Source organism: Gymnoscopelus microlampas (assembly GCF_963454915.1).
Source record: "Gymnoscopelus microlampas genome assembly, chromosome: 1".
Lineage (NCBI taxonomy): Eukaryota > Metazoa > Chordata > Actinopteri > Myctophiformes > Myctophidae > Gymnoscopelus > Gymnoscopelus microlampas.
In genome coordinates, this window is record NC_139962.1 from 59041139 (window position 1) to 59067004 (window position 25866).

Below are 25866 nucleotides of genomic sequence, written 5' to 3' on the forward strand. Positions count from 1 at the left end.
TTAATACTAAGCCTCTGTATGGTCAAAGGGCATATTGTTATAGAGCATAATATTATTACCCAGACTTGTCCTCAATCAACCTGTCACTTTCTGGACAACATTCAATCTCATGTTGACTGAGGACACATTCTTATTTACACCAACAACTTTCTGCACAAACACCACACGCACACACGCACACACACACCCCTCCACTGTGGCAGTTATGAGCTACATGCCTTGCTTAAAGGTAATGTACTGTAAGTGATATGTTTTAGTAAAACTATTCCAAATCCAATAGTAATCATTGCCATAGAGTGTTTGTTCAGTAATAGGGTATCCCCATCTCTCCAGCTCTTTAGGAAACAGAAAATACAATGTAAGGTCCGAAAATCAATTTGTTTTCAAATCAGAAGAGAGAACTCTTACAGTTACAGATATAGGGTTATATAGGGATATAGAGCTATTTAACACATATTTTAACCAAAACATATCACTTACACCCACTAAGTGCATCTTAACGGTAGTTGTTAGGAAAAAGTACAAGGGTTAGTTATTCATTTCTCCGACGTACATTCTCTCTGCTGTTCTGCAGATTTAAAAAGGCAGATTCTGAAAAGTGTTTCCATTTTTCAGAAATCAACATACCCTCTACTATCTTGGCTGTGTTACTGTATGAATTCAAAGTGATGTAACAACATTATGTATATGTATGGCTGGCTATGTACAAAAAAAAAAGCTCTGAGATGCATATGTTGGCCTATTCAAGCAGTAATTTAACCTTTTATTAATAATTAATAAAACAGAACTAACATTTCTCTTCATCCATAATTATTATGGTTATGGATGAAGAGAAATGTTAGTTGGTGAATGCACAAGCCAGCTTAATTTCTAATGTGTACAAGTCAGCTAGTAACCCTGAAGTGAGACTGATTGATTTGTAGGTTTCAAAAAGAATGATACATTATTACATTATTATTACATAACTATCACTTTACGCTAATCTAAATGACATGGGAATGTGAGCACAGTGGTATACAACTTTCCATTCTCTGTTTAAGGCCCAAAAGGATTATGTTTACCACAAATCAAATTAAATTAGACAGTATATAGCTTGAGGAACCGTTCAATGGAGTTCAATGGACAAGTGGCGCCATCTTGAGAGGTTTTCGCTATTACTTTCAATGGGGTGACGTCACGTTCTCTTTCTAGATAGTGTGACTTAATCACATGAACATGAACATAAACCCTAGCATCCCTATGGGATGCTAAGGTTTATTGCCGAAACAAGGCAAAACAATCTCTGAAAATAGCTTGTAGATGGGCTATTTTTGGTGAAGAGATTTGGTGCAGAGAGAAAAAAAGGAGGCGATCAGGTATAGACCCCTGGGGGACCCCGGTCAGGAAGTATATAGGGTTTTTAAGTGGTTGAAGATGAACTGAATCTGCAGTTCCAAGAACACAGTCTCACACCAGCAAAAAAGAAAGAGCTGATGATGCAGCATTTCTGTTACTTTCCTCCCTGTACCAGAGAGATGAGAGCCAGGAGACTTTGGACGAGAGACTATAGTTCTGATGAGACACAGCTGTTAGTGGATAGCATGGACTGAAGCAAAATAAAGTCTCACGACTGAAAAACGTTGTATGGTCAAGTCCTTATGGCAATTTGTGAAACAGTTTGAAAGGAGCCGTTTCCTCAACAATTAACACATTATGTAAAATGATGATGTTTAAAGGTAGGGTAAGTGATTTTGTTTTGGTTAAAATAAGTATTAAATAGCTGTATATTGTGATAATACTCATTGCTATAGAGTATTTGTTCAGTAAAAGGAGTCTCCTTGTCTCTCCAACTCTTTATAAAACAGAAAATGCATTTCCGTCTCACTCAATCAGGATACAGATTAAACAAGTGAAATTGGAAGTGATGACACTAAGAAATGAGCTGACAAAATTGGAACTGGAACACTATAAAAATGAAGCTTAAAAATGGGCACTTTCTCCTGATTGGCTGAGATTTTGACACCTACCGAAAAATGTATTTTCTGTTTATTAAAGAGCTGGAGAGACGGGGAGACTCCTGTTACTGAACAAACACTCTATAGCAATGATTACTATCAGAATATAGTGCTTTAACCTTTTAACAAAATACTTTTTTCAAAAAATATCACTTACCCTACCTTTAAGTAATATTGTTCCATACATATCATTTTGGGGGTTCTTGACATGGACAAGTTGGAGCACCACTGCATAGCAACATACTGTTAGGATTTAGAAAACATTTTTAGACAAAATGTCTTGTTTCAGGGACCCCCCCCAGAGGCAAAGATTTGAGTTACAAATGTTCGCTTTGAAAAAAAAAATGTTTTGCACACATTTTCAATTGTTAAAAAATAGCAGATCTACAAGCTCATAGCACGGCACTCGGTGAGCACTATGACCTTGCGGACCGAAAATGACACGGATGCGTTCCAGGATTGAATGGGTTAATAGGATACTAGGACACTAGACACTAGTTAAGAGACTGTGGAGACTAGTCACCCTGTCATAGTCCTCCTCTGTGAACTGGCGGTCTTTCTGCATGATCTCATGGAGCTGGGCCTTGACGCGGTGCTGGCAGCTGGTCAGCTGGTCACTGTCGTTGTCCAGCAGCCCGTTCATGTTGGCACTCTTCACCATCTGCACCAGGATGGGAGTCAGCTCACCCTCCAGAGCCAGCAGACCCTGTATCACACACAGAGAAAATAGTTAGAAGCCTCTTATCTCCATATTTGAACTTTCTTTTGTTTTGTTTTGTAAATTAATGCCCTACTTTATCACACTACAGCCTCACACATGAGCATCAAATGTAGCCGATCTGCCAGCTCAAAACACGGCGTGAAGCAACGCGCTTTGGCCTTGTAGATCTGCTACCTTTGATGCTTTTGAATTAGAATCCTGAAAAGTTACAGTTTTGGAGGTTTACACCCGACAAGACGAAATACTGTACACCAAGGGTCTTCAACAGGGGGTCCGGGACCCCTAGGGGGTCCTCAGAGTTACTACAGGGGGTCTCTCAAATCTTTGTGTGATATGATTATTTTTTTACCTTAACCACTTGAACCCTAGCATCCCTTTTTACTGAGGAGAACTTTAGCCAAAAATAGCAGATCTACAAGCTCATCTCTCTCTCAGCTAGGGGGTCCTTGGCCTGAAAACGTTGAAGACCCCTGCTGTACACAACAGGTGAACAACTGGGGCCATGGATGTATAAAGACATCAGACTGACCCTGAACTAAGGTTGTTTAGTGTGAATGAGTCTAAAAATGTAAAAATCTCAAACATAGTGAAAATAGCAGATCTACAAACATACGCTTGTAGCTTGTAGATTCGTGCCTATTTTCGGTGAGTGACACGCTTCCATAGAAGCCACGCTGACTGTATGGAATCTAAAATGACTGAAGTCAGTCGTGGCGCCCGAGAACCTTAATCCATGTGGTTTGCAATACGATGGGTGACTTGTTGTCTACCTTGGCGAAGGCTGCTGCAGTCATCTGCACCCTGCCTTCCTCAGAGGCGTAGATCTTGAGGTCGTGTCTGTAGGTGCTGTGCAGCCGTAGCAGCCCACAGCCTGGGAAGCCAGCATAGTCTCCTATACCAGGACACACACACCAAACAACACCATTAGCCAGTGGTGGAAGAAGTACGCAGATGCTTTTCAAATAAATAAAAGTATAACACAATATAAAAACACCCTGTAACATTTCACTTCAGTAAAAGGCATCAAGAAATACTTACAGCACCAATATAAACGTTTTCGAAAATAGCCAATCTACAAGCTGTTTTCAAATAGACAAAATATAAAATAGGGCTTAATTGGTTAATGTATGTTTTGTAATAATAGTCAAAATCTACAAAGTCATTTGTAACTAAAGCTTTCAAATAATTGTAGGGGAGTAAAAAGTACAATATTTGCCTCTTAGATGTAGTAGAGTAGAAGCATAAAGCAACAAAAAATGGACATACTCAAGTAAAAGAAATGTACCTAAAAATGTTACTCAAGACCAGTACTTGAGTAAATGTACTTGGTTATGGTCGTGGTCTGCTGTCTACGGCTATGGAGGTGGGTGGGTGGGAGGGTAGTTGTTGTTGCCTTGCTGCTGGGGGACACTTATACTTATTACTATCTGGATCTTGTGACCAAATATGTCTACTGTATGTTCTTGTTTATGTATGTTTAATGTGTTTTAGAGTTCTTATTATCTGCTGTAGCATAAACTGTCCAGTTTGGGACATATTCATAAACTTGACCTTGACTTTCCACCACTGAACACAGGAACGTGTTTTTGTCTTTTGTCTCGTTGCTACGGCAACTCGGATCAGGCCAGTTCTTGGGTGAGTGAGTCAGCTGTGTGGTGGGAAGCAAGTGACGTTGGTGAGAGAATTCTAACAGCGGTGCAAAGGGAGGTGTGTGTGTGTTTGTGTGAGAGGATGATTGATAACAGCGGTGCAGAGGGAGGTTTGTTTGTGTGAGTGTGTGTTTGTACTGCCAATGTCTCGGGTGGCGAAGTCACCCAAAAAAAGGACTTATTTTCAATCAATTACACACCTTATGAAGTCATGGAGATTTTTTAGTTTTTGTCGCATTCTTAAGCCAATAATTTGATGACCGGCGGAGTCTCAATGAGTCTTCAAACAGACTCAAAAAAGTCTCCTACTGAGTCTCCTACTAACCAATGACCCGGTCATCAAATTATTGGCTCAGGAATGCGACAAAAACTAACAAATCCCTATGAATTCAAGGCTTCACGGGGTGTGTAATTGATAGAAAATAAGTCATGTTTTGGGTGAACTACTCCATTAAGACCATTGGAGATCAAAACACAAACTGGAACCTGATATGACACACCTGAGGGATGCTTTTGCTCTAAGGGTGCAACAGTTAATTGAACCAGTCGATTTAACCTATTTCAATAATATAATCGATTCACTTAAAATCTTTGTTCTTTGTAAAACGGACCTGTACTTGGACCGCTCTCTTCGCCAAAAATAGCCAATCTATTTTTATTTATTTATTTATTTATTTACCAGGGACAGTGCACATTAATCAACATGTCAGTTTATCACATGCACGTAAATGAGCCAGAGTTAGCCAGAGTTGGCTAATTTTCATCTGTAGTCCCTGAGCAGGTTGTTAAAAAATGGTGATGCAGCTATCCATACAAAAACAGACATCATCACCAAACAACAAGCGGTTATTCCCCCAAAAATATGGATGCTGGGTTTCAAGTGGTTAAGTAGTTAATCATACTATTTGGCAGTGGCTCAGGAGGTAGAGAGGCCACTTGGGAATCAAAACGTTTTCGGTTTGGTCCCTGTCTCCCCCCTGGGTTAGTGTCAAAGTGTCCTTGAGCAAGACACTGAACCCCTAATTGCTTCCGATGAGCACGTCTGAGTGTGAATGTGTGCGTGGGTGAATGGAATGCACAGTCTAAAGCACTTTAGAAAAAGGTGCCATATACAGTAAATGCACCATTTACCATCAATTCGTTGAAAAAAAGATTTAAAAAAAGATCAAACAATGTTCTTCTCAATGATTTGATTAATCGAAAAAGTTATCAATAGAATAACTAAGACATCTAAGAATTAAAAAATAGCTAAGAAAATAAAGAGCTGCAGCCTTACTTTGCTCCACTGTGTGCTGCAATGAGCCACTTTAATTCATAAACCAATTAATCAACATTTCTTTCTGTGGACCTAATAGAAGTGCGTTACGACAGAAGATCGCAACTGTAATGGGATTTTTGGCCCAAGTCCCTGACGTTCTCCGTCCCACTCCCTCCAGTCTCGCTTCCTACTGATGAGTTTGACCTTATATGGATGAGTGGCTGCTCTCAGCACCGAGCGTGATGGCATAATAGAGTGTAACAGGCAAGATGCCAGTCCAACACACCACCATGGGCTCTTACTGAACGTTTCCAATGGGATTTATGCACTAGGTTTTTGGGTAACCACTTAAACCTAACTTAACTCTTAGTGAAACGCACCTGAGTTACAACTGGTAGTAGTTGGACGGCCTTTTTCCGTCTACACCAAATGGCCAATCTACAAGCTCACAAGGTTGTAAATATGCCATTTTTACCGAGCGTTACTCCCGGAATAGGGTTGCAAGTGGCAACCATTTCCACCTGGCATCATTGTTTTAGGCATTCATTTTTTTTTCATAAATGTCAAACATTTTTAAATATTACAGTAATAGCATATCAGATATACGATGGAGCTTGCACAAAAACACATTTCACCCACTGTTTTACACCTGTAAACCTGTGATGTGAAAATAAAGGTATATACGATCCAAATTCTCTGGAATACTTTCACATTTCCTTTTTTTGCGATGCAATACAATATAAAGTCGATGTGAAGGGAGGTACATGGTCCTGATACACCAGACGTCCAGTGTGTTCCTATTTGCCCGTTTGCCAGACACAGCTTACAATGGGGCAGTGATAATACACAGACAAGACATCCTCGTGCATTTTAATCACATCAGTGCTTTAGGAAAAAACACACAATCATGACACTGCATTTTAGAGCATGTTTATCCAAGCTTCACTGGATGGTACTGTATGCCAACTCTGGATTGCTAACTGGGGAGCTAGTCAGCAATTTTGTGTTCTCCTGTTAGTTAAGTGTTACGTATATTTCTAAAAATAAGTCCAGCTGGAGCCCACAGCTGCTACAGTTAACCATTACATAACAGCTATAATAGCCCTGAGGATGTTTTTGTACTGTGATTATGGGTACCTCTAACAGCAGTGATGTGCATACACCACAATGTCGTCACACCCCATTATTACAGTACAGAATGACTTCAATTGTCATTGCTGGGAACATACAGTTGTGTGTATGCGCGTGTGCGCGCGCTTGTGTGTGTGTGTGTGTGTGTGTGTCAGGTATTACTATATTTATAAGGGCCAGGTTGTCGCCACAATTATAGCAGAACTTGAGAAATCAACCTTGTAATGACTACTTTCCTGGACCCCACAAGATAAAAGATTTTTAGAGTGTTAAGAGAGAGAGAGAGAGAGAGAGAGCTAAGGTTACAATTAGGAAATGAATCCGGATGGGGTCAGGGTTAGGCATTTAGGGTTTAGGTTTAGGGTTACGGTTAGGTTTAAACATGTCAAAAGAAAATGGTCAAAATAGCATTTATAACAAATGATAGCCATCCTAAAACATCAAGTATAGTAATACCAGTGTGTGTGTGTGTGTGTGTGTGTGTGTGTGTGTGTGTGTGTGTGTGTGTGTGTGTGTGTGTGTGTGTGTGTGTGTGTGTAAAAAACACTGGCCAATTAGCCTACCGAGGCTTCTGTTATTTTTGTATGCAAGATCATGATTAACCCATTAAGACCTGAGGCCGATTCTACAATGACTTCTAAACCAGTAGCTCTCAAACTTTTTCATGCCAAGGACCCCCAAAATGATATGTATTTGGCCGCGGACCCCCATCTGTAAATGTTTTGTGCCAGGGACCCCCAGAAGGAGAAGATTTGTGTTAAAACATTTAAAATTATTTGAAATGTTCCGGATTTTCCCTTTTTTCTCAAAAATAGCAGAGTGACAAAGTCACGCGCTGTGAGCTCGTATATCTGCCATTTTTGAGAACCACTGTTCTAAATCCTAAGAGTTTTCTGAAAAACCTATGTTGCTATATACCGGTAGCTAAAATCTAAAATTACACAGATACTATCCTGGTTTTAATGGGTTAAGATGGAACTTGCAAATGTTTATTTCACATTTCAATCAAAATGATTACGTCTGATCATTTATATATACTCCAGCGCGTAACAGTGTTGCTTGCTTGACAAAAAGAACAAATCTACAAGGTATCAACATGTTGAATTGTGACTTGTTATGATAGCTTGTACTGTAGACTGTAGAAGTTTTTGGGAGAAGATGCAGTCTATGGAGTGCGGGACTCTTTTTTTGTCTTCGGCAAATGATAAAACAATGATCAGCGTTGGTTTGTTTCAACCTTGACATCTACCTGGTGATTTAATATGAAGAGATGATCAGGTATGCGCATCGAGTTAATTGACCTGAATATGAAGCGTACGTAGGAGAATGCATGAGTAATGTGATGGCGTATCATCGTGCGAGATCAAAGAGTGTTGTAAACTCTTTCAATAGGTCTGGACGGAGCCCTGTCCTCTCCTCTCTGTTGTGTGTAACTGGATATGAAGCGTCCATACTGGTAGCGCAAACTAATAATAACTTTAGCTTCTAAAGACATAAGATGGAGCTGTCTTCCATCGTTACGATATATATAACAATTTCTTTACATCAAAATCCAGCACTGCGGTGGTCATATTTCAACAGAGGTGGGGCGCCGATAAATGCGTGCGTGCGTGCGTGCGTGCGTGCGTGCCTCACCTTGTCCTCCAGGGTACATACAGCGAAAGGCTCTCCCCAGCTCTTCGGCCTGTACTCTCCCTGCAGGAGTGAGCTCGCCGCCCCACTTCAGCACCAGCAGCAGGGACGGGTCCTCCTTACGCGTGTCTGACACACAACACAGTTCATTGTTATATATATATATATATGTCTGACACACACCATCAGTCAGAATATTTAAAAAAAACACTTTGAGAGCATTCAAAACAGTGTGCAGATATCCTGTGTGCAGATATCCTCCTCCCTCTTCTCTAATGAAGTTATTACCCATCTACCTCACATGGATTAAAGCAAAAATAAAATCTCACAAGTGAAAATGTTTGTATGACCAAGTATCCTAATGTGCTCTAATCTTAAAGTAAAGAAAAGGCCGCACACTCGCAGCTACGACGCAGGATATTTATTTAAATGAAAACCAGCGTTTCGACCTGGAAAGGTCTTCTTCAGGGAACGGTTTCCCTGAAGAAGACCTTTCCAGGTCGAAGGATAAATAAATCCTGCATCGTGGCTACGAGTGTGCGGCCTTTTCTTTACTTTTATACTTATTTACCAAGGTCAGCAGCACCTCACCTATACTGGTGTGCTCCCTCCTCCCTTTTGTTTGATAAATGCTCTATTCTTAAAATAATAACCAAAAATAGCCCATCTACAAGCTCTCAATGAGTCGCAGATGCACTGAAATCAGTCGACTGAGAACTTCAATCCATGTACCTCATTACTAATGCCATTATTTTAAGTTGATTTCATCCTACCTTCCTCCTCGCTTGATGTTTTGGGCTGCCCATGGGGCAGGTAGGTGAGCTGCACTTTCCTGTTGATCCCAGAGAAGTGTCCATACCTGTATTTAAATGACATACAAAGCCATTAGTGCAGTCACACACAGGCTGGCTTTGAACAGATTAACACCGCTTTGGCATTCCCAAATCTATGATTATTAACACGTACATAAATGGCCTTGATGACAATAATGGTTTTAACTTCAGTGTGTCGCTGGCACAAAGCCTTTCCAGATGAGGGTCCACGGCCAAATACATGAAAAAGTTTGAGAAACACTGCTGTAGACAGACAACACAGAATCGTGCACAGTCTGAGAGTAATAGGCTCACTGCAGGAAGTGAACGTTGCAAAAATAAACGTGTGCATAACAGAGCCCAGGACCATATGGAACTCTGGAAACCTGCCAGGAGGGTTATCTAACAGTATCGCTTGGTGCTCCTTTAAAGGAGAATTTCACCCGACGTTTTTCTTACCTTTTTTATGATTTTTATGATATCCTCGGATGATTGGTACAGTAGAAAGATTTCATAACTCCATCCCGGCTCAGCCGCAGCTAAAAACCTGCGCCTATGGGACTTGCTTTAAATCGCGTCAGTGAGACTTCCGGTGCCCGGAATTTTTCTACTGTACCACTAGTCCTAGGATACCATAACATCATAAAAAAGGTACGAAAAACGTTAGCGAAATTCTCCTTTCCTCGTCCGCAATCCATCTGCTATACTGAATCTCTGACACATATTGAAATGGGTCAGAAGTGAATAAGGCAGAGGAAAATGCTGCATACTTTTTGTACGTCTAATAGCTTGACCCAGTTCACCCGTCACTCACATCTCCAGAACGGTTTTCAACTGCTCCAGTTTGGACTTCTTCTCCTCGATCTCACAGTCGTTGTGCTGCCCCAGTTCTGCTAACAGCAGCCGAGTGATGTCCAGCACCTCCTGGTGAAAACAAGAGAGGGGCCAAAGCGACACGTGGTTAGAAACGTGCACCACTTTTACCCCATTCTCATGCCTTTACAAAAGCTGCAACTAGGGCTGGGTGATATGGACAAAATGAAATATAATATTGTGACGATAATATCAATTTTCTTTTTAATTTGTCAAAACTTTTCAAAAATGGCAAAAACAGCCGATCTACAAGCTCATAATGTGTCGGGACCTTGAAGATAGGCTATTCTTGCTATTTTTCAAGATTTTTGACAGCTTTGAAAGTATAAAATAGGGCTTAACCACATGAACCCTAGCATCCCTATTCTGGACATGTAATGTAATAATAATAATAATAGGCGAACTTACGGCAAAAATAGGCAAACATTCAGCAAAAATAAAAGCTCTACAAGTGCAAGCTTGCAGATTGGCCACTGTAGTTAAAGAGATTTTGAACTATAATATAATTTATCGGAGGATACAACAGTATACTATACTATTAAGACGTTTAAATATTTGTGTCCCTTGCAGGTACCTGTAGTTGTTTTGGCTTCTTAAGCTTCGACTTCCCCGTTTTGTAGCCGCCGTATTTTTCAAACAGATCGAAGAACCTGGTTGAAAGAGAGACACGGTTCAAATCACACACAATGCCCTCACTGTTTAAAACACTGAATGATGGCATAATGTCTGGGGAGGAGCCTACATGGGGTTCCGAACTTCCATCTTCATCTTCTGTTTGGGTGTTCTGTCTCCATGTCGGATTATAGCAATGACACAACGCAGCTCCATCCTGAAAGGAAGGACCACAAGAGCAAGATTAAATTGAAGAAATCTAATCAACAAGGGATTGTTAATTAGCAATTACATTGTCTATTTTTAACATCACGGAAAGAAAGATGAATGAATAGACTTATCTATCGTATTTCTGAATTTCAGCCCAAGTGCACATTTATCACTTGTGAATGATTTGGCAAATAACTATCAAAAATAGGGATGTCCGATGTTATCGGCCTCCCGATATTATTGGCCGATATTAGCATAAAAATTTATATCGGGAAATTTTTTTTTTTTTTTTTGCTTTATAAATAAGTTACAGTAGTTCTTACTGTATATGGTGTGTGTGATATGAAATTTGAGCTTACCCTAATCACAATAATCCCCGCATATATCGGTATCGGTTGATATCGGTATCGGTAATTAAGAGTTGGACAATATCGGTATATCGGTTATCGGTAAAAAAGCCAATATCGGACAACCCAAATCAAAAAGGTTTAACAACTATGATAGACGCTAAAGTATGTTTATATTACAAATCAGACAGTTACAAATACACACTAGGAATACCACATCAAGCTTGCATGCCTCCCCTAACCACTTGTAATTTACCTCCACGTTTGTCAGAGTAAGGACACCATGTAGGGAAAACTTGGAAGGAATTTTATAAAAAGGTATTACGGTAGTTGTTGTAAGAGATTGTTTTTGTTTGTGCTAATTAGTTTGTGTTGAAAGGTTAAAGCTCTATATTCTGATAGTAGTCATTGCTATGTAGTGTTTGTTCAGTAACAGCGATCTCCCAGTCTCTCCAGCTCTTTAATAAACTGAAAGTACATTTTCAGGTTGGGTTGGAGTTTTATCCAACCAACTCTACAAAGATAATTCCAGTTCCAATTCTGTCTGCTACTTTGTTGCTTCATCACTTCCAATTTCACTTGTTCATCTTGTAGGAGTTCTCTCTCCTGGCCTGATTGAGTCACATTATTGGTGAACTTTTATTTTCTGTTTACTAAAGAGACCCCTGTAACTGAATATACACTATAGCAATGATTACTATCGGAATATAGAGCTATTTAACACTAATTGAACCCAAAAATATCTTTTACACCACCCATCAAGTGTATTTCTTGGCTAAATGTAAGTTATTGATGTGTATGATCTCAGTGACCAATTTCCAGCGAGAAACCATGTTGTCTTAACATACAGAGACTTTTTTTACAGAGGAGTACAGAAGACTGTTAGAGGGCTTCATCACATGATGCTATGACAACCACGTGAAGATCAATATCAAACCACAGAGCTGGTGGTGAGCCAACCAGAGGAACAGGAGGGGCCCTGTAGTGGTTGTCAAGCAGGTAGAGGAAGTGAAGGGGGTAGACTAGACTCATATACAAGTGCCTTGGGGTCTAAATTATTACAAAACTGGACTGGATTTAACTTGCCTTTTTATACTTGTTCTGCTGTATGTCTATTAGTGTTTAAGTTCATTATTTCAATGATGTGTGTTCACATGAAGCTCTTTCTGATAAAACAAAACGTTGCAGAGCCATGACAGCAGACAATGCTTCAAATAAGGCAGTTGCTGCAAAGAAGCTACAGTACACATTCTAAAACGTGGATGATTCGCACACATCCTCAAACCAGCAGCGCAGTAGATCTATACAATCACCACAGTTTCAAGTTTCGTACCAAAGATGAGTGCCACCATTTTATGTTTTATGTTTGGTTGCGCTCGGTGTTGCACTCTGAAAATAGCCGATCTACAAGCTCACAACGCGTCACAACACGACGCGTTGTGAGCTTGTAGATCGGCTATTTTCAGCACGCAACCAAGTGTAAAAATCAGGCATTACGGCGCCATCAAGGCACCGCCAAAGAAATGTTGGCGAAAAAATCAACTGTATATTTAGTCGACTAAAATCTTATAATATTTAGTCGACTAAAACTAGGCTAAAACCAAAACCTTTCAGATGACTAAAATGTGATCAAAACTAAATAAGAATGTATTCAAAAACTATGACTAAAACTAAATAAAAAATGTTGCTGTCAAAATGAACACTGGATTCTACTCACATTGTCCCAGAGGTTGTGGGGACGATGGGGATGTCCTCGGCCTCTGTAGGGATGGACCAGGGAATCTGGAACTGTGGGGCCAGCTCTCGCATCACTATGTTACTACAGAGCACAGGAAAAACAATGGAGTCAAATAAATAGAACCTTGTTCCGTTCAGCAAGAAATACCAAAGAAACATCATGCGTACAGATAGGGTTGCCATGATTTAACTGTGTTTTGTGGCAATGAACATTGATTGAAACATTTAGGCTTTGTAATGAAAATGTACAAAAAGGGTAGATATGGGAAATAAAGTATATTACTGAACTAAATAAATGACTGACAATGACTGGTACCAATTACAAATAAATAATAAACAAAATAAACTATGTACTATGGTCAAAACAGGCCATATATTTAATAATTGTATACATTAAAAAATGCAGATATACAGTACAACTAAGCTTGCATTGCATCAAGATTGTGAAGAGTTTTGAAAATAATTCACTTGAAAAAGGTTGAAAGTGGTTAAAAGAGCATGGACAGTGACATAGAAATAATGATATTACAATTAATTTCATCCAGCTGTTTTTATATAGATAGATTAAGGGAAATGATTCTGTAATGTAATAATTATGTAATAGGCATGTTTGTAATAACTGTTACAGGCCTAGATACAGGGTTAGATCCCCCAGTGCATAACATAGAGCAAGGCTAGATAAAGGTTAGGTACCCCAAGATCTTGGCACAGTCATCGTAGTACTTCATGGAATTCTTCACAAAACTGAAGCCGTTGACATCACACACGTAGGAGTGTCCGTTGGCTCGAAGAAGGTCAAATCCACACACGGTTTGCTGCGGCGAGGACAGGTGAGGACATATAATATTAATAACAGTGCTACTCTGGCAGTCATCCTGCTCTGGGCCAGATGACTATGTTTTTACATAGGCTGGCAGAGTATTTCCAGAGCCTTGGTAGTGGACAAGCTCTCGGCACACAAATGCCTTGTGGTATGTCAGACTTTCAGTGTGCTCCTTACGATACAGCAATAGGATTTAGATTAAGAATTGGAGAAGTGGTTCCAAAAGAGAAGTTTGGTGTCTCCCGGGCTCCCGGGAACCAAACATAAAAAAACACATTATGAACTAGAAAAAGTTCACAGGTCTCCGCCAGGTCAGGTACGTTATTGTGGCCTCCTGGTGGCGCTATAATAGGCCAATGTGAAAGGGGTGTCATTTCTTCTTAGGCTTTTCACAGCAATCAGACACTGCATTCATGATTTGAGGCTTTTGTTCCAAAAATGTGTTTTACTAAGATTAGACCTGCTGGTGGCGCTATAACAGGCCAATGTGAAAATTTCTTCCTTCTTTTCTTTCTTCCTCTGCCTAGTGGGAATTTGCGTGTGAAATTTTGTGAAATTTCACGGAAATCGCACACTGTGTTCATGATTTGAGACATTTTGTTCAAAACGGACCAATCCTGCAAACTTTGGCCAACCTTAGCCAATGAGGATTGAATATGGAAAATCGGACAGATCCGTGTTGATCACATGATTATAGAGATAATGTGTACCGATTTGCATGACGTTTGGATAAAATCTGTAGGAGTAAATGGATTTTGCACAAATCGGCCTCCTGGTGGCGCTATAACAGGGCTATGTGAAAGATTTGGGGCAGAGATTCTGAATTGGCATCCAGGGAGTGTGTGTGCACAGTTTCGGAGCGAGCAGGCCAACGGTGCCGGAGATTAGCTGGTCACAGACAGATGGATGGACGGACGGACGGACAGGGGGTAAAACATACTCTCTCGCCATGCCTTACGGCCTGGCGGAGACAATTAACCAAAGACTCCGCCAGCCTACATAAAAAATTAAAAGAAAAAAACTCCAGCCCAGAGAAGGCATGTTTTTCACATAGGGATGAAGTGGTTAATAGGCTCTATGCACAGCAGTCATATTGGAAATAAATCAGGCCTCTTCCTTACTAACTTGTGTTACCAATGACACCATTCTGGTCAAACAGAGTTTAACACTGTGCTAACACTGTGCATGTTGGCTCACTGGAAACACTCTGCTACACCAGTGGGTCTCAAATTGGGGTCCAGGGACCCATGCGGGGGTTCCAAATGACCCCTTACGGGTGTGTAACTCTACAATCTCAAGAGTTATGGGGGTCCTTGAAATTAAAATGTTTGAGAACCACTGTGCTACACTAAATGGAACAGAGCCTTCCAGTATCATTGGTAAGACCTGTGAGGGAAGTAAGGAAGAGGCCCAATTTCTTTCCAAAATGGCTGCTGTAATGTATTTTAGTAAATGTGTGTACATTTCTCTCTTTGTGTCTCAAGTTGAAAAAGTTTGGGAAGCCTTGGTCTAGTAGTACATGTGAATGGTTCCGTGCAGCAGCAGCTTACCTTAAAGGCCAGGCAGACCTTGCGGGCCACTAGTTTCTCCATGGCGGTCAGCATGACTGGGTAACGGATCTCCTTCCCCTCGCTGTCCCGCTCCACCTTCCCATCCAAGGCAGGGGACTTCCTGGCCTCAGCATGAGCATAGTCAGGCCCCACAGTGTACACCTAGAGGTCACACACGCACGCACGCACGCACGCACGCACGCACGCACGCACGCACGCACGCACACACACACACACACACACACACACACACACACACACACACACACACACACACACACACACACACACACACACACACACACACACACACACACACACACACACACACACACACACACACACACACACACACACACACACACACACACACACTTAAGCAGTGTCTTATTGCATGTTTTATGTAAGGCTGTAACAGTTAATTGACATAATCAATTATTCAAAAAATGTTATAATTTATTTAAACAATTGCAAATATTTTCAATCTACATCTACAAGTTCACAACGTGTTGTGAGCGTTGTGATCTTGTTGATCGGCTATTTTCATTATTGTTTGTGTGACAGTATGTACAACAGAGTATAAACAGGACTTAAATTGGTTAAACAGACTAATACATTTAGTTGATTATGTAAAATCAATAAGAAAAATGTATATATATATGTATTGTATAATAAAACCTGCCTTTCGATTATTCGATTAATCGATAAAGTAATAAATAGAATGATCGCTAAGAAAATAAGCGCCCTAGAGCCTAGGCTCAATAAATATATTGGAGTATTTTAGTGCAGCTTCTATTCTTCTTTTTTCATGATCCTATCCTAAGTCGACACCCAGACAAGTGATGTGCGTGTTCTATGAGAACCATATGGTCTCTGCTCCCATAATGTTCACTCTACCTTGACGTCTGTACCGTCTGTGGGCATGAACTCTTCATAGATGTAGGAGCCTGTCTTCCGCACGTTGCTCTCTGGTGAGTACACGCTGCTACGGCTCCCAATCTGAGCAAGAGAAGGGGGAGGAAAAAAAACACAAAAATGTTTTTAAAAAAAGCTGTCATGTGGGAAGGATTCCGGATAGACTGAGTCATACTGAGTAACAATCACTGTAGTACTAATTCTGGTGACACCTCTGGTCTGTCTATGGTCTGTTAAGAGCTGGGATTCCCAGAATTCAGTGAGTTTGAAACAAAACCGCAGAGGTACCGCTCCAAAACGAATGCTGCAGCGTCCCAGCGCAGAGGGTAGTTTGAAAAGTAACAAGAACATTGACACAAGCAATGTGTCAATGCATTGACTTTAAAATAAATAAATACATTTCCAGTACATTTCCGGTGCCTGCACCATTTCAAAACTACATTTAAGAGTAATGGTTTTAGTGAAAAAATATACCATTGAAAGATTATATCAAAATTCACTTTTCTTTAATTGAAAAAGTTACCCCTAGTAAACCCCATATACTTCTTCCCCCAGGGCTCCAATACTACTAAGGCCTAGGGGTGTGCCGATATATCGTCCCACGATATATCGTGATACGTTTTCGTGGCGATATGTTATGTATCGTTTTGGGAAAAAAAAATATCGTTTTGAATTTTTATTTTTTTTACAATCATTATAATCAGGCATGCAAACAGCCCCGAGGTGAAAAGGGTGACAACATGTTTTTTTTTCGGGTCAGGTGTCACACTATTGCCCTATTTGGATTGAAAACGGCTATTGTAGCTGAAAAGCTACAAGTTTGCATGTCTGAATAATGCAAAAACAGAATTATTTGTTTGCATTTACTTTTTTCCTCCCCCATATATTTTCATAATAAAAAAGTGCGTATCGTATCGTATCGAAGTTGTGAGCCAAATATCGTATCGTATTGTTTGGTGAAATTAGTGTATCGGCACACCCCTACTAAGGCCCCTAATTTATTCCCTCAACACAGAATATCATCTGCGAGAATAGCCGATCTACAAGTTCACAACGCGTCGCAGGTTGTGAGCTTGCAGATCTGCCATTTTCTCAGATTGTTTGCCACATAATAGGGACACTCGGGTTCAAGCGGTTAAGCTCGGCTCAATCTGCCAGATCTGATATTGAGCACAGTTGTGTGATGCTTTGTACTCAGGGAGTAATCTGTGTACATTCACAACCCAAAGGTTGTGTCCCCTCGTTTCAATTGACAGTATGACCTCATGTCCTTCCTCCCACTTGGCAGAGCAGTACAAAAATTAGAGTTTTACGAGGGTGGCTAGCGAGGCCAGGCATTTAGCTGATGTGTTCTATTTCCGAGCAGTAAGAAGCAGTAAGAACGGCCAATAAGATAATAGGCAGGCCACGGCGTCGACCGTCTCAATATTATGTGGCCCAAACTAGGAAAAAGCAAACCAAATTGCTGACGATTCCCTCAAATCCATTTTTTTTACTGAAGTGGACAAACTTAGGACGCTATAAGACGCCCAGAACAACAAAGAAAACTGTTACTTCATCCCCATTTCATTGGTTCCTCAGCCATGTTCTTATTCTTTTTTCTTTTTAATTTGATGTGTTTATTTTGATGGGACACCGCATGGTAGTGAACAATAAAATCAATGCAATGTAAATACACCAGGACTCGAACCCGCAACGCGATGTCAGGCTACATTGAGCCTAAGTTCCCGGACCACTAGGCCAGCGGCCCGGGCCGGCTGCTTGTTTTTAACCACTTAAACCCTAGTATCCGTATTGTGGGGAAAGCTTTCACAGAAAATAGCAAATCGACAAGCTTACAACGCGTCGCAGAGTGATGCGTTGTAAGCTTGTCGATGGGCTATTTTCAGCACAAGCTTTCTCCACAATGACAGAAAACAGAAAAGACACTAGTATACTGTAGGGCCCTGAGCGACTCCGGTCAACCATATAGGGTTGAAGTGATTAACTGGCTACTGTGAGGCTTGACACAGTTTACACGTGAGTGGACACTAATAAAGGTCTTCTTATGTCAACGCAATAGTGTGGGAGCAGGGTGTGGTTTACCGTCCACTGCAACTGGAGAGCTACGGGTGCAGCAGTTAACATGTGTGATTAACTGGGCTGATTGGCTATCTATCAACCACCCATCCCTTCTCTGTTGTCTATCTTGTAGTGACAGCGGAGCCAAGCCACACGCACGCAAGCAAGGAAAGGACTGCTACGAATCAATCATGACTCATGATCAATCATTTCACTTGACGATTAATTGTCATACAAATAATTAAACTATTTAATTGTGTTTTCGGCATTGAACATTGGAACATTCTGTTTGGCTTTTAGGCTTCGTAAATAAAAATTCCACAAGGCAGATACGACAAATAACTTTAATATACGAGAGAACTGATATATTGAACTAGAAAAAGTGCCTCCTTGGAGCACAGGTCTCCGCCAGGTCAGGTAGGTTATTGTGGGTTCGAAATTCACAATGAAAAATCAGACAGATCTGTGTGATTTGCAAAAATCGGCCTCCTTGATGACGCTATGACGGGCTGATCTAAAGAATTCGGGACAGAGTTTCTGCTCTGCCATCCAAGGAGTGTACAGTGTGTGTACACTCTGGTGACCAGGTTACTGCGGATCATCTTGTTCAAGAAGGACTGAGCCGCTTTGTCATCTTTGTCCTGATGGTCCTGTGATATGATGGTACTGTCCTCCTTTACTCCCGTCTTCATTGTTGCTCCGCTTGAAGAAATGCCCTTTTCTGCTTCTGGTGGTGTGTCTTTGATCTGCATGCCACCCAGCAATTGAGCAGCAGCTTCCTGCTTGTCCATCGTCAGTGGCCGATACAAGACTTTATTAGCCATTGTTTATTAGCTAGTAAATACAGTTAGTTAGGACTGTGCTGTAAGAGATACTATGCTTCACAAAGTGGACGATGTCAAAGGTTCACAGGTGCTGTGTAAGAATGTGATCCTGCAGCACGTGCTGCGGCTTTTATAGGAACAAAATGCCTGACCAAGTCAATGGTCAGCCAATCGGAGAAACTGATGTCAGATTGTCCACGAATGAGTTACCATGACAACCATGTATGTACGTACACAAATGAGTTACCATTACAACCATGTATGGACACAAATCAGTTACCATGACAACCATGTGTGTATACAAATGAGTTACTATGTGAGAACTACAATTTGAGTAATAGTACTTAAAAAGAGTAAAAATACTTTTAATACCCAAAATGAGTAAAAATACTTAAAATTAGTAAAAATACTTAAAATTAGTAAAAAGGATTAAAATGATGCTAACGTCAGTAAAAACACTTTAAAGTACTTAAAATGAGTAAAAATACTTATAAGATGTTAACACATTGGGTGTCAGGTTTCGGAAAATGATATCTCCTGGTGCTTTTTTTTTTTTTTTTTTTTCAATTTTTTTTTTTTCTCAAAAAACGTATATATACGGTTTTGGCACTCCGTGTAAGTATTGCAAAAAACGTATATATACGGTTTTGGCACCCAATGAGTAAAAATACTAAAGTCATCAAAGTCTGTAAAAAGTAACTAATTTAAGTAAAAGCACTTGAAAACTAAATTGAGTAAAAATACTTGCGCACGCACACACACACACACACACACACACACACTCACACACACACACACACACACACACACACACAAAAGTGAGACTATATATATCGCCTGGGACTTTGGATATTGTAAATTGTGATAATATGAGAAGTGTTGTCTTTTCCTCGTTTTAATCACTTACGCCCTATTTTAAGGAATACTCAAATAGCTGAACCTGTGGGCCACATTACAAACATGGCCAGGGGCCAGTTGATAAAATGACAACATTAAAGGGACAGTTAACCGGAAAAAAAATCATTTTTTTCTATCAATTAGTCACCCCATGGAGACTTGTGTCACGTTGCGAGCTTGTACATCTTCTATTTTTGAAAGTTTTTAGAAAAATCTTGATCCTGATTCAGAGGGCATTTGCAGAATCGGCCTCAGGTCTTAGTGGGTTTAAAAGAAACTAGTGAAAATAGCAGACCAAAAAAAATGACAGTATCTTCACAATATCGATATCAAGCTCAAAAATATTGTCATAGTTGATTTTGTCCATATTACCCAGCCCTACGTTAACTTAGGAAACCATGATGGCCAGAGCACACACCTTTCTGAAGAGACGCTGGCTGCCGCCACCAGCTGAGGTGGGATAGTAGATGTAGACGTTGTGGTCTTCTGCACACACAGGCTTCTCCACAAAAGGCTTAGGGAACACCTCTCCATTCACCTCCACCTGGTCCTCTCCTTCCACCAGGTTACACTCTGACAGACGACACACACACACACACACACACACACACACACACACACACACACACACACACACACACACACACACACACACACACACACACACACACACACACACACACACACACACACACACACACACACACACACACACACACACACAGTGAGCCGCGGTGGCCTAGTGGTTAGAGGGGCGGCCTTGATACCGGAAGGTCCCTAGTTCGATTCCCCAATTCATCACATCGATCATGAATCACCGCTGAATAGCCCTTGAGCAAGGCTTCCATGCAGGGTCCGGCTGGAAACAAGCTTCGTGCTTAGTCCGACACCCTGGGTAAACAACAAACTTTGCTTTGCTTAGCCAAAGCAGATCCCTCCACACAATCCCCCGCTTTCCATTTCCTCTGATAAAGATACACAGTGGTGTGAGTACCAATACCACAATGTAGAAATACTTAGTTACAAGTAAAATTCCGGTATTCAACATTAGTGTAAAAGTACAAAAGTATTGGCATTAGAATATACTTAAAAGTACCAAAAGTAAAAGTACTCATTATGCAGAATATTCCACTTCAGAAGTTCAATATATAACAATCTTTTGAAAATAATTGTAGTGGAGTAAAAAAAAAAGAGCAATATTTGTCTCAGAGGTATAGTGGAGTAGAACATTGGAAACACTCAAGTAAAGTAAAAAAAAAATACCTTAAAAGTGTGCTTAAGTACAGTACTTGAGTACATGTACTCCGCCACTGAATATACACATGATGACACTTTAAACATTTGTGTTTAGTCTTGAGCGCTGCATGTCACTTCTTCACCGGCTGTGACCGGAGATTCCCGTCAAGGAAAGGGGGGAGGGGGACATTAAAAACAGGTCAACTGTCCCTCGCAGGACTTCAAGCAACATGCCGAACAGTAGTGGAATGCCACAGCCATCATGTCACGGAACTCAGTGAGTAGCGCTCATACAGTAACTGCTCCACATTAACCCATTTAGGACCTGGAACGCATCTGTGTCACTTCTTGATTAGAGCTAAAAAAAAAAAAGCATTATTTTACACTTTGGCTATTCAAAAATAGCAGATCTACGAGCTCATAGCGCGGCACCGAGTGCCGCGCTATGAGCTTGTAGATCTGCTATTTTTGAAAAATCGTGAAAATGTGTGCAAATCTTTGAATATATATATATATTTAAAGCGAACATTTTTAACTCAAATCTTTGCTTCTGGGACCCCCTGGAACAACATATTTTGAGATGGGGGTCCGTGGCCAGAAACATATCATTTTGGGGGTCCTTGACATGAAAAAGTTTGAGAACCACTGATATAGAAACATACGCTTTTCAGAAAAATGTTGGGATTTAGAAGACATTAGTAAGAATCGGCCTCAGGTCTTAATGGGTTAAGACACTATATTTATACCGAGACCTGAATAAACCACAGTTTCTTAATGATAGCTTCAGGACTTGAGGAGGATGTTGCATGGACAAAGGCTGGTGTGAGCTGGTTTTCTCTGCAGACTCGCTTTTCTCTTGAGAGCAAAAAGTCATACTCTTAGCGACAAGAGTGAGGACTAACTTAACATTGTCTTTCTCGTCTGGATCATGTTTGCCACACAGTAGAGTCCTGAGTGTCAACCCGGGTCTCCAGCATGGGAGACCAAATGTCTACCACTCGTTCAAGTGGCAAGTCTCCAGAGATATTGCTCTTATGGGCTTCAGGCAGTACTACTTGTCAAACAGTAACACCAGGATCTACATTTCTCAATGGAAGAGCACTGCTGATATGCTAATTATATTGTATACTCTACTCTACCATAACAGATTGGATGAAATAACGTGTTAATAATCAAAATACGTTCCAGATTTCAGCTTTAAATTAAAGGGGATATAAGTGATATTTATTTGTTTTTTGTAAAAAATAAAAAAAAAGAATACGCTCTATACCAATGATTGGTATCGGATAGAGCGTTTGTTCAATAACAGGGGTCTCCCCAGTCCCCATCTCCCCAAGTTCTTTAGTTAACAGAAAATACATTTTCAGGTCAGCACACCAATTTTATCCAATCAGACAATTTATCAGCTTCAATTTTAGCGTTCAACTTCCAATTTTGTCTCCTCCTTTTTCTTTCATCACTTCCAATTTGACTTGTTTATCCTGTATCCGATATGAGGTTTCCGATGTATCCTGACCTGAAAACACATTTTCTAAAGAGCTGGAGAAATTGGAAAACCCCTGGCCTGTAACTGAACAACACTCAGAATATAGCGTTATTTAACACACCTTTTAACCCCTTATACCCTCTTTATCCCATTAAGGCCTGAGTCTGATTCTTAAAATGTTTTCTAAATAAATCCTAACAGTTTTTTGAAAAAAAATATTTAAAAAAAAATGTTCACGATTTTTCAAAAATAGCCAAATAAATCTAAAATGACACACATGCGTTGCAGGTCTTAATGGCTTAAATGAACACTCAGGAATTCCCAGTGCATAAAACCCGGAGTGAACAAAATGGCTGAGTGAGCGAGTATGTGCAAAAAGGCCAAAACAATAGCACGCCTGGTAAACAATGACATATTATTGACTGACCGTCGGGGTTATCTGGGTCACGGTTCAACACAGCATAGCGCGGCAGATCAATCCCCTCTTCTTGCAGGATACGGTACACTTCCCTCCTAAAATAAAAGTCACAAAGTGATGCTTGTGATTGTGCAAACGTTCAGCGAAAATAGCAGATCTGCAAGCTCACAACGTGTAGCGATGCCACTTGCTGTGAGCCTGTAGATCTGCTATTTTCGCAATTTTGATGTAGAGCAAAGTATCTAAGAACGGCTAATCAGAAATAAAAGTATTGTTATTGCCAGGTTCTGTATGTTTGTAGGATATTGGTCTTGGTGCATTATACTGAAAGCAACAGTATACAAACATTTTCAATTAACAACTCATAAATAGTTAGTTATATAATAAAGATCAAGAACAATTAGGTTCAATTATAAATTAGGTACAATTAGGTTCAATTATATATTAGGTACGGGTCAAACAACAAGAGAAAATACCCAAATATATGGTTATGGTATATGGTCATACCTGTCCTGTATGAAATACTGCATATTTAGGTCATTGATGAGTAGAGGGTTTCGGAGTTTGGCATAACTCACAGCCTTATCCAGCGGGAATCCTAGTACAATGCGGCAGAACAATTCAAGTGTTTTAGTAAAAAACCCTAAACTAATCCATCCTGACAGATATCCCTATTAACCCATTAAGACCGGAAGGCGATTCTACACTGTCTCCTGAATCCCAACAGTATTCTGAAAAACGTATGTTTCTATATCAGTGGTGCTCATTCTTTTTCATGTTAAGGACCCCCAAAATTATATGTATTTGGCCGCGGACCCCCATCTCAAAATATTTTGTTCCAGGGGGTCCCAGAAGCAAAGATTTGAGTTCAAAATGTTTGCTTTAAAAAAATATATATTCAAAGATTTGCACACATGTTCACGATTTTTCAAAACTAGCAGATCTACAAGTATATCTGCTTGTATATCTGCTATTTTTGAATAGCCAAAGTGTAAAATAAATTTAGGTCAAATAAAAAAAAGACACAGATGCGTTCCAGGTCTTAATGGGCTAAATACTAAAATATGCCATTTCATGCAGTTTTTTTTTAGCATTAAGCCTCAACAAATAGCCAAAACAGGGGATCAACATTTTAATTAGATCTTAACGGCAGCAGGGGTGAGAAAGTTCATGCTTTCAGCACATCCACTAAAAGTAAAAATGGCCTGAAGCAAACAGAGAGGCATTATGGAGTTAGACAGAATGAGACTGTTATCAGACAGGCACTACATTGTGTGTAATGTGTGTGTGTGTGTATGCATGCATGCATGGCCAGGCAATTGTTTATGAATTGAATACTTTCTTTGTGTTATACACTATATTGTGACAATGTCAGTTCAGTAGCCTGTGCTTTTTTTTTCCTCAATGCATGGGAGCACAATACTTATAAATATAACAACATTTAAGTTGACGATTAATTGTCATACAAATAATTGCGATTAGCAATTTAATTGTGTTCTTGGCATTGAACATTGGAACATTATAAATACATTTTTAATTTATTTTTGCCTTTTAGGCTTCGTTATGAAAGTGCAGGGCAGATATGACAAATAACTTACATAAGGAAATGACTGGCACATTTAATAATTTTATATTATTAAAAAAACAGAAATGGCTGATCTACAAGCTTACACCACGTCACGAAAGCTTGTAGATCAGCCATTTCTGCTTTTTTATATTTGAAAATGCATGAACATTTTTCAACATGGATGTGGAGACGATTATGACGATTATTTCAAATAGTTGCGATTACACGATTATGTAATAATTGTGTGACAGGCCAAGTTATAATTTGTCTGTGTTGTGATTATGTAAAGAGTGTGCGTATGTGTATGTGTGAGTGTGAGTGTGAGTGTGCGCGCGCGCGCGTGCGTGCGTGCGTGCGTGTGTGTGTGTGTGTGTGTGTGTGTGTGTGTGTGTGTGTGCGCGCTGTGTGCGTGTATCACCTTTGGAGTGGAAGGAGATGAGGCAGTCACACAGAGGCCATTTGTCCACAGGCTCGTTGAGGATGACATCCTCTGGGAATATGACCACAGTGATGTACTCGAACCTGCACAGCCTCTCCAGGATCTGGGTCATCGGCTTGGACTTGGATTTCTTCATCATGCAGCAGATCCCCATCACGATCTGCCGCTCTGGGGGCTGGGGGGAGGGGCAAAAGGGAGACACCGCCATGAAGCAGACACACGCTTCTATCAATACAATCTTATCAATTCCCTTCTCTAATGAGTATCTCCGCCAGCAACAGGCGGGGTAAGAGATTTATGTTTTTAGGCCCAGAGCTACTCTCGCAAACCGCTAGACCAATCAGCCAGGAATACACTCGCAGAATATTTTCATGTTATTACATGTTTTTGTGAATGCATTACCACAGACCTGTCCTTCCGGTAGGGATGTGGGAAAAAAATCTATTTGAATACGAATTGCGATTCTCATGTTAGAAGATTCCGAATCAATTCTCCCAAAAAAAAGTTTTGGGCTGAATCGGAAAAAAACGTTTTAGAATCGGAAAAATGGAGAGGTGGAGAAGAATGGAGAGGTCCACTTCTATTTTCTTTGGTCTGGGTGACTAACAGTCATCGTTGTCGTGTATCACAACGGTCTGAAGGCCGATCGGTGATTGTCGAAAACGTCACATCCG

At 40.3% G+C, this 25866-nt stretch overlaps 1 protein-coding gene across 4 annotated transcripts in view; it reads right to left on the reverse strand.

Annotated features, from left to right (window-relative positions):
• LOC311050783 (inositol hexakisphosphate and diphosphoinositol-pentakisphosphate kinase 2-like) overlaps positions 1-25866 on the reverse strand; it is a 62318-nt gene that overhangs the window by 33138 nt on the left and 3314 nt on the right. For all 4 annotated transcript variants that reach the window (XM_084064941.1, XM_084064939.1, XM_084064940.1 and 1 more), the window contains exons 2-16: positions 25172-25367; positions 23694-23784; positions 23196-23281; positions 20465-20619; positions 16247-16348; positions 15350-15511; positions 13670-13791; positions 12957-13058; positions 10813-10899; positions 10645-10720; positions 10012-10121; positions 9159-9244; positions 8389-8514; positions 3486-3607; positions 2518-2700 (exon numbers count right to left, since the gene is read on the reverse strand). In XM_084064941.1, coding sequence (XP_083921067.1) covers positions 2518-2700; positions 3486-3607; positions 8389-8514; positions 9159-9244; positions 10012-10121; positions 10645-10720; positions 10813-10899; positions 12957-13058; positions 13670-13791; positions 15350-15511; positions 16247-16348; positions 20465-20619; positions 23196-23281; positions 23694-23784; positions 25172-25367 — 1806 coding nt within the window. The remainder of the gene's footprint in view (positions 1-2517; positions 2701-3485; positions 3608-8388; positions 8515-9158; positions 9245-10011; positions 10122-10644; positions 10721-10812; positions 10900-12956; positions 13059-13669; positions 13792-15349; positions 15512-16246; positions 16349-20464; positions 20620-23195; positions 23282-23693; positions 23785-25171; positions 25368-25866) is intronic.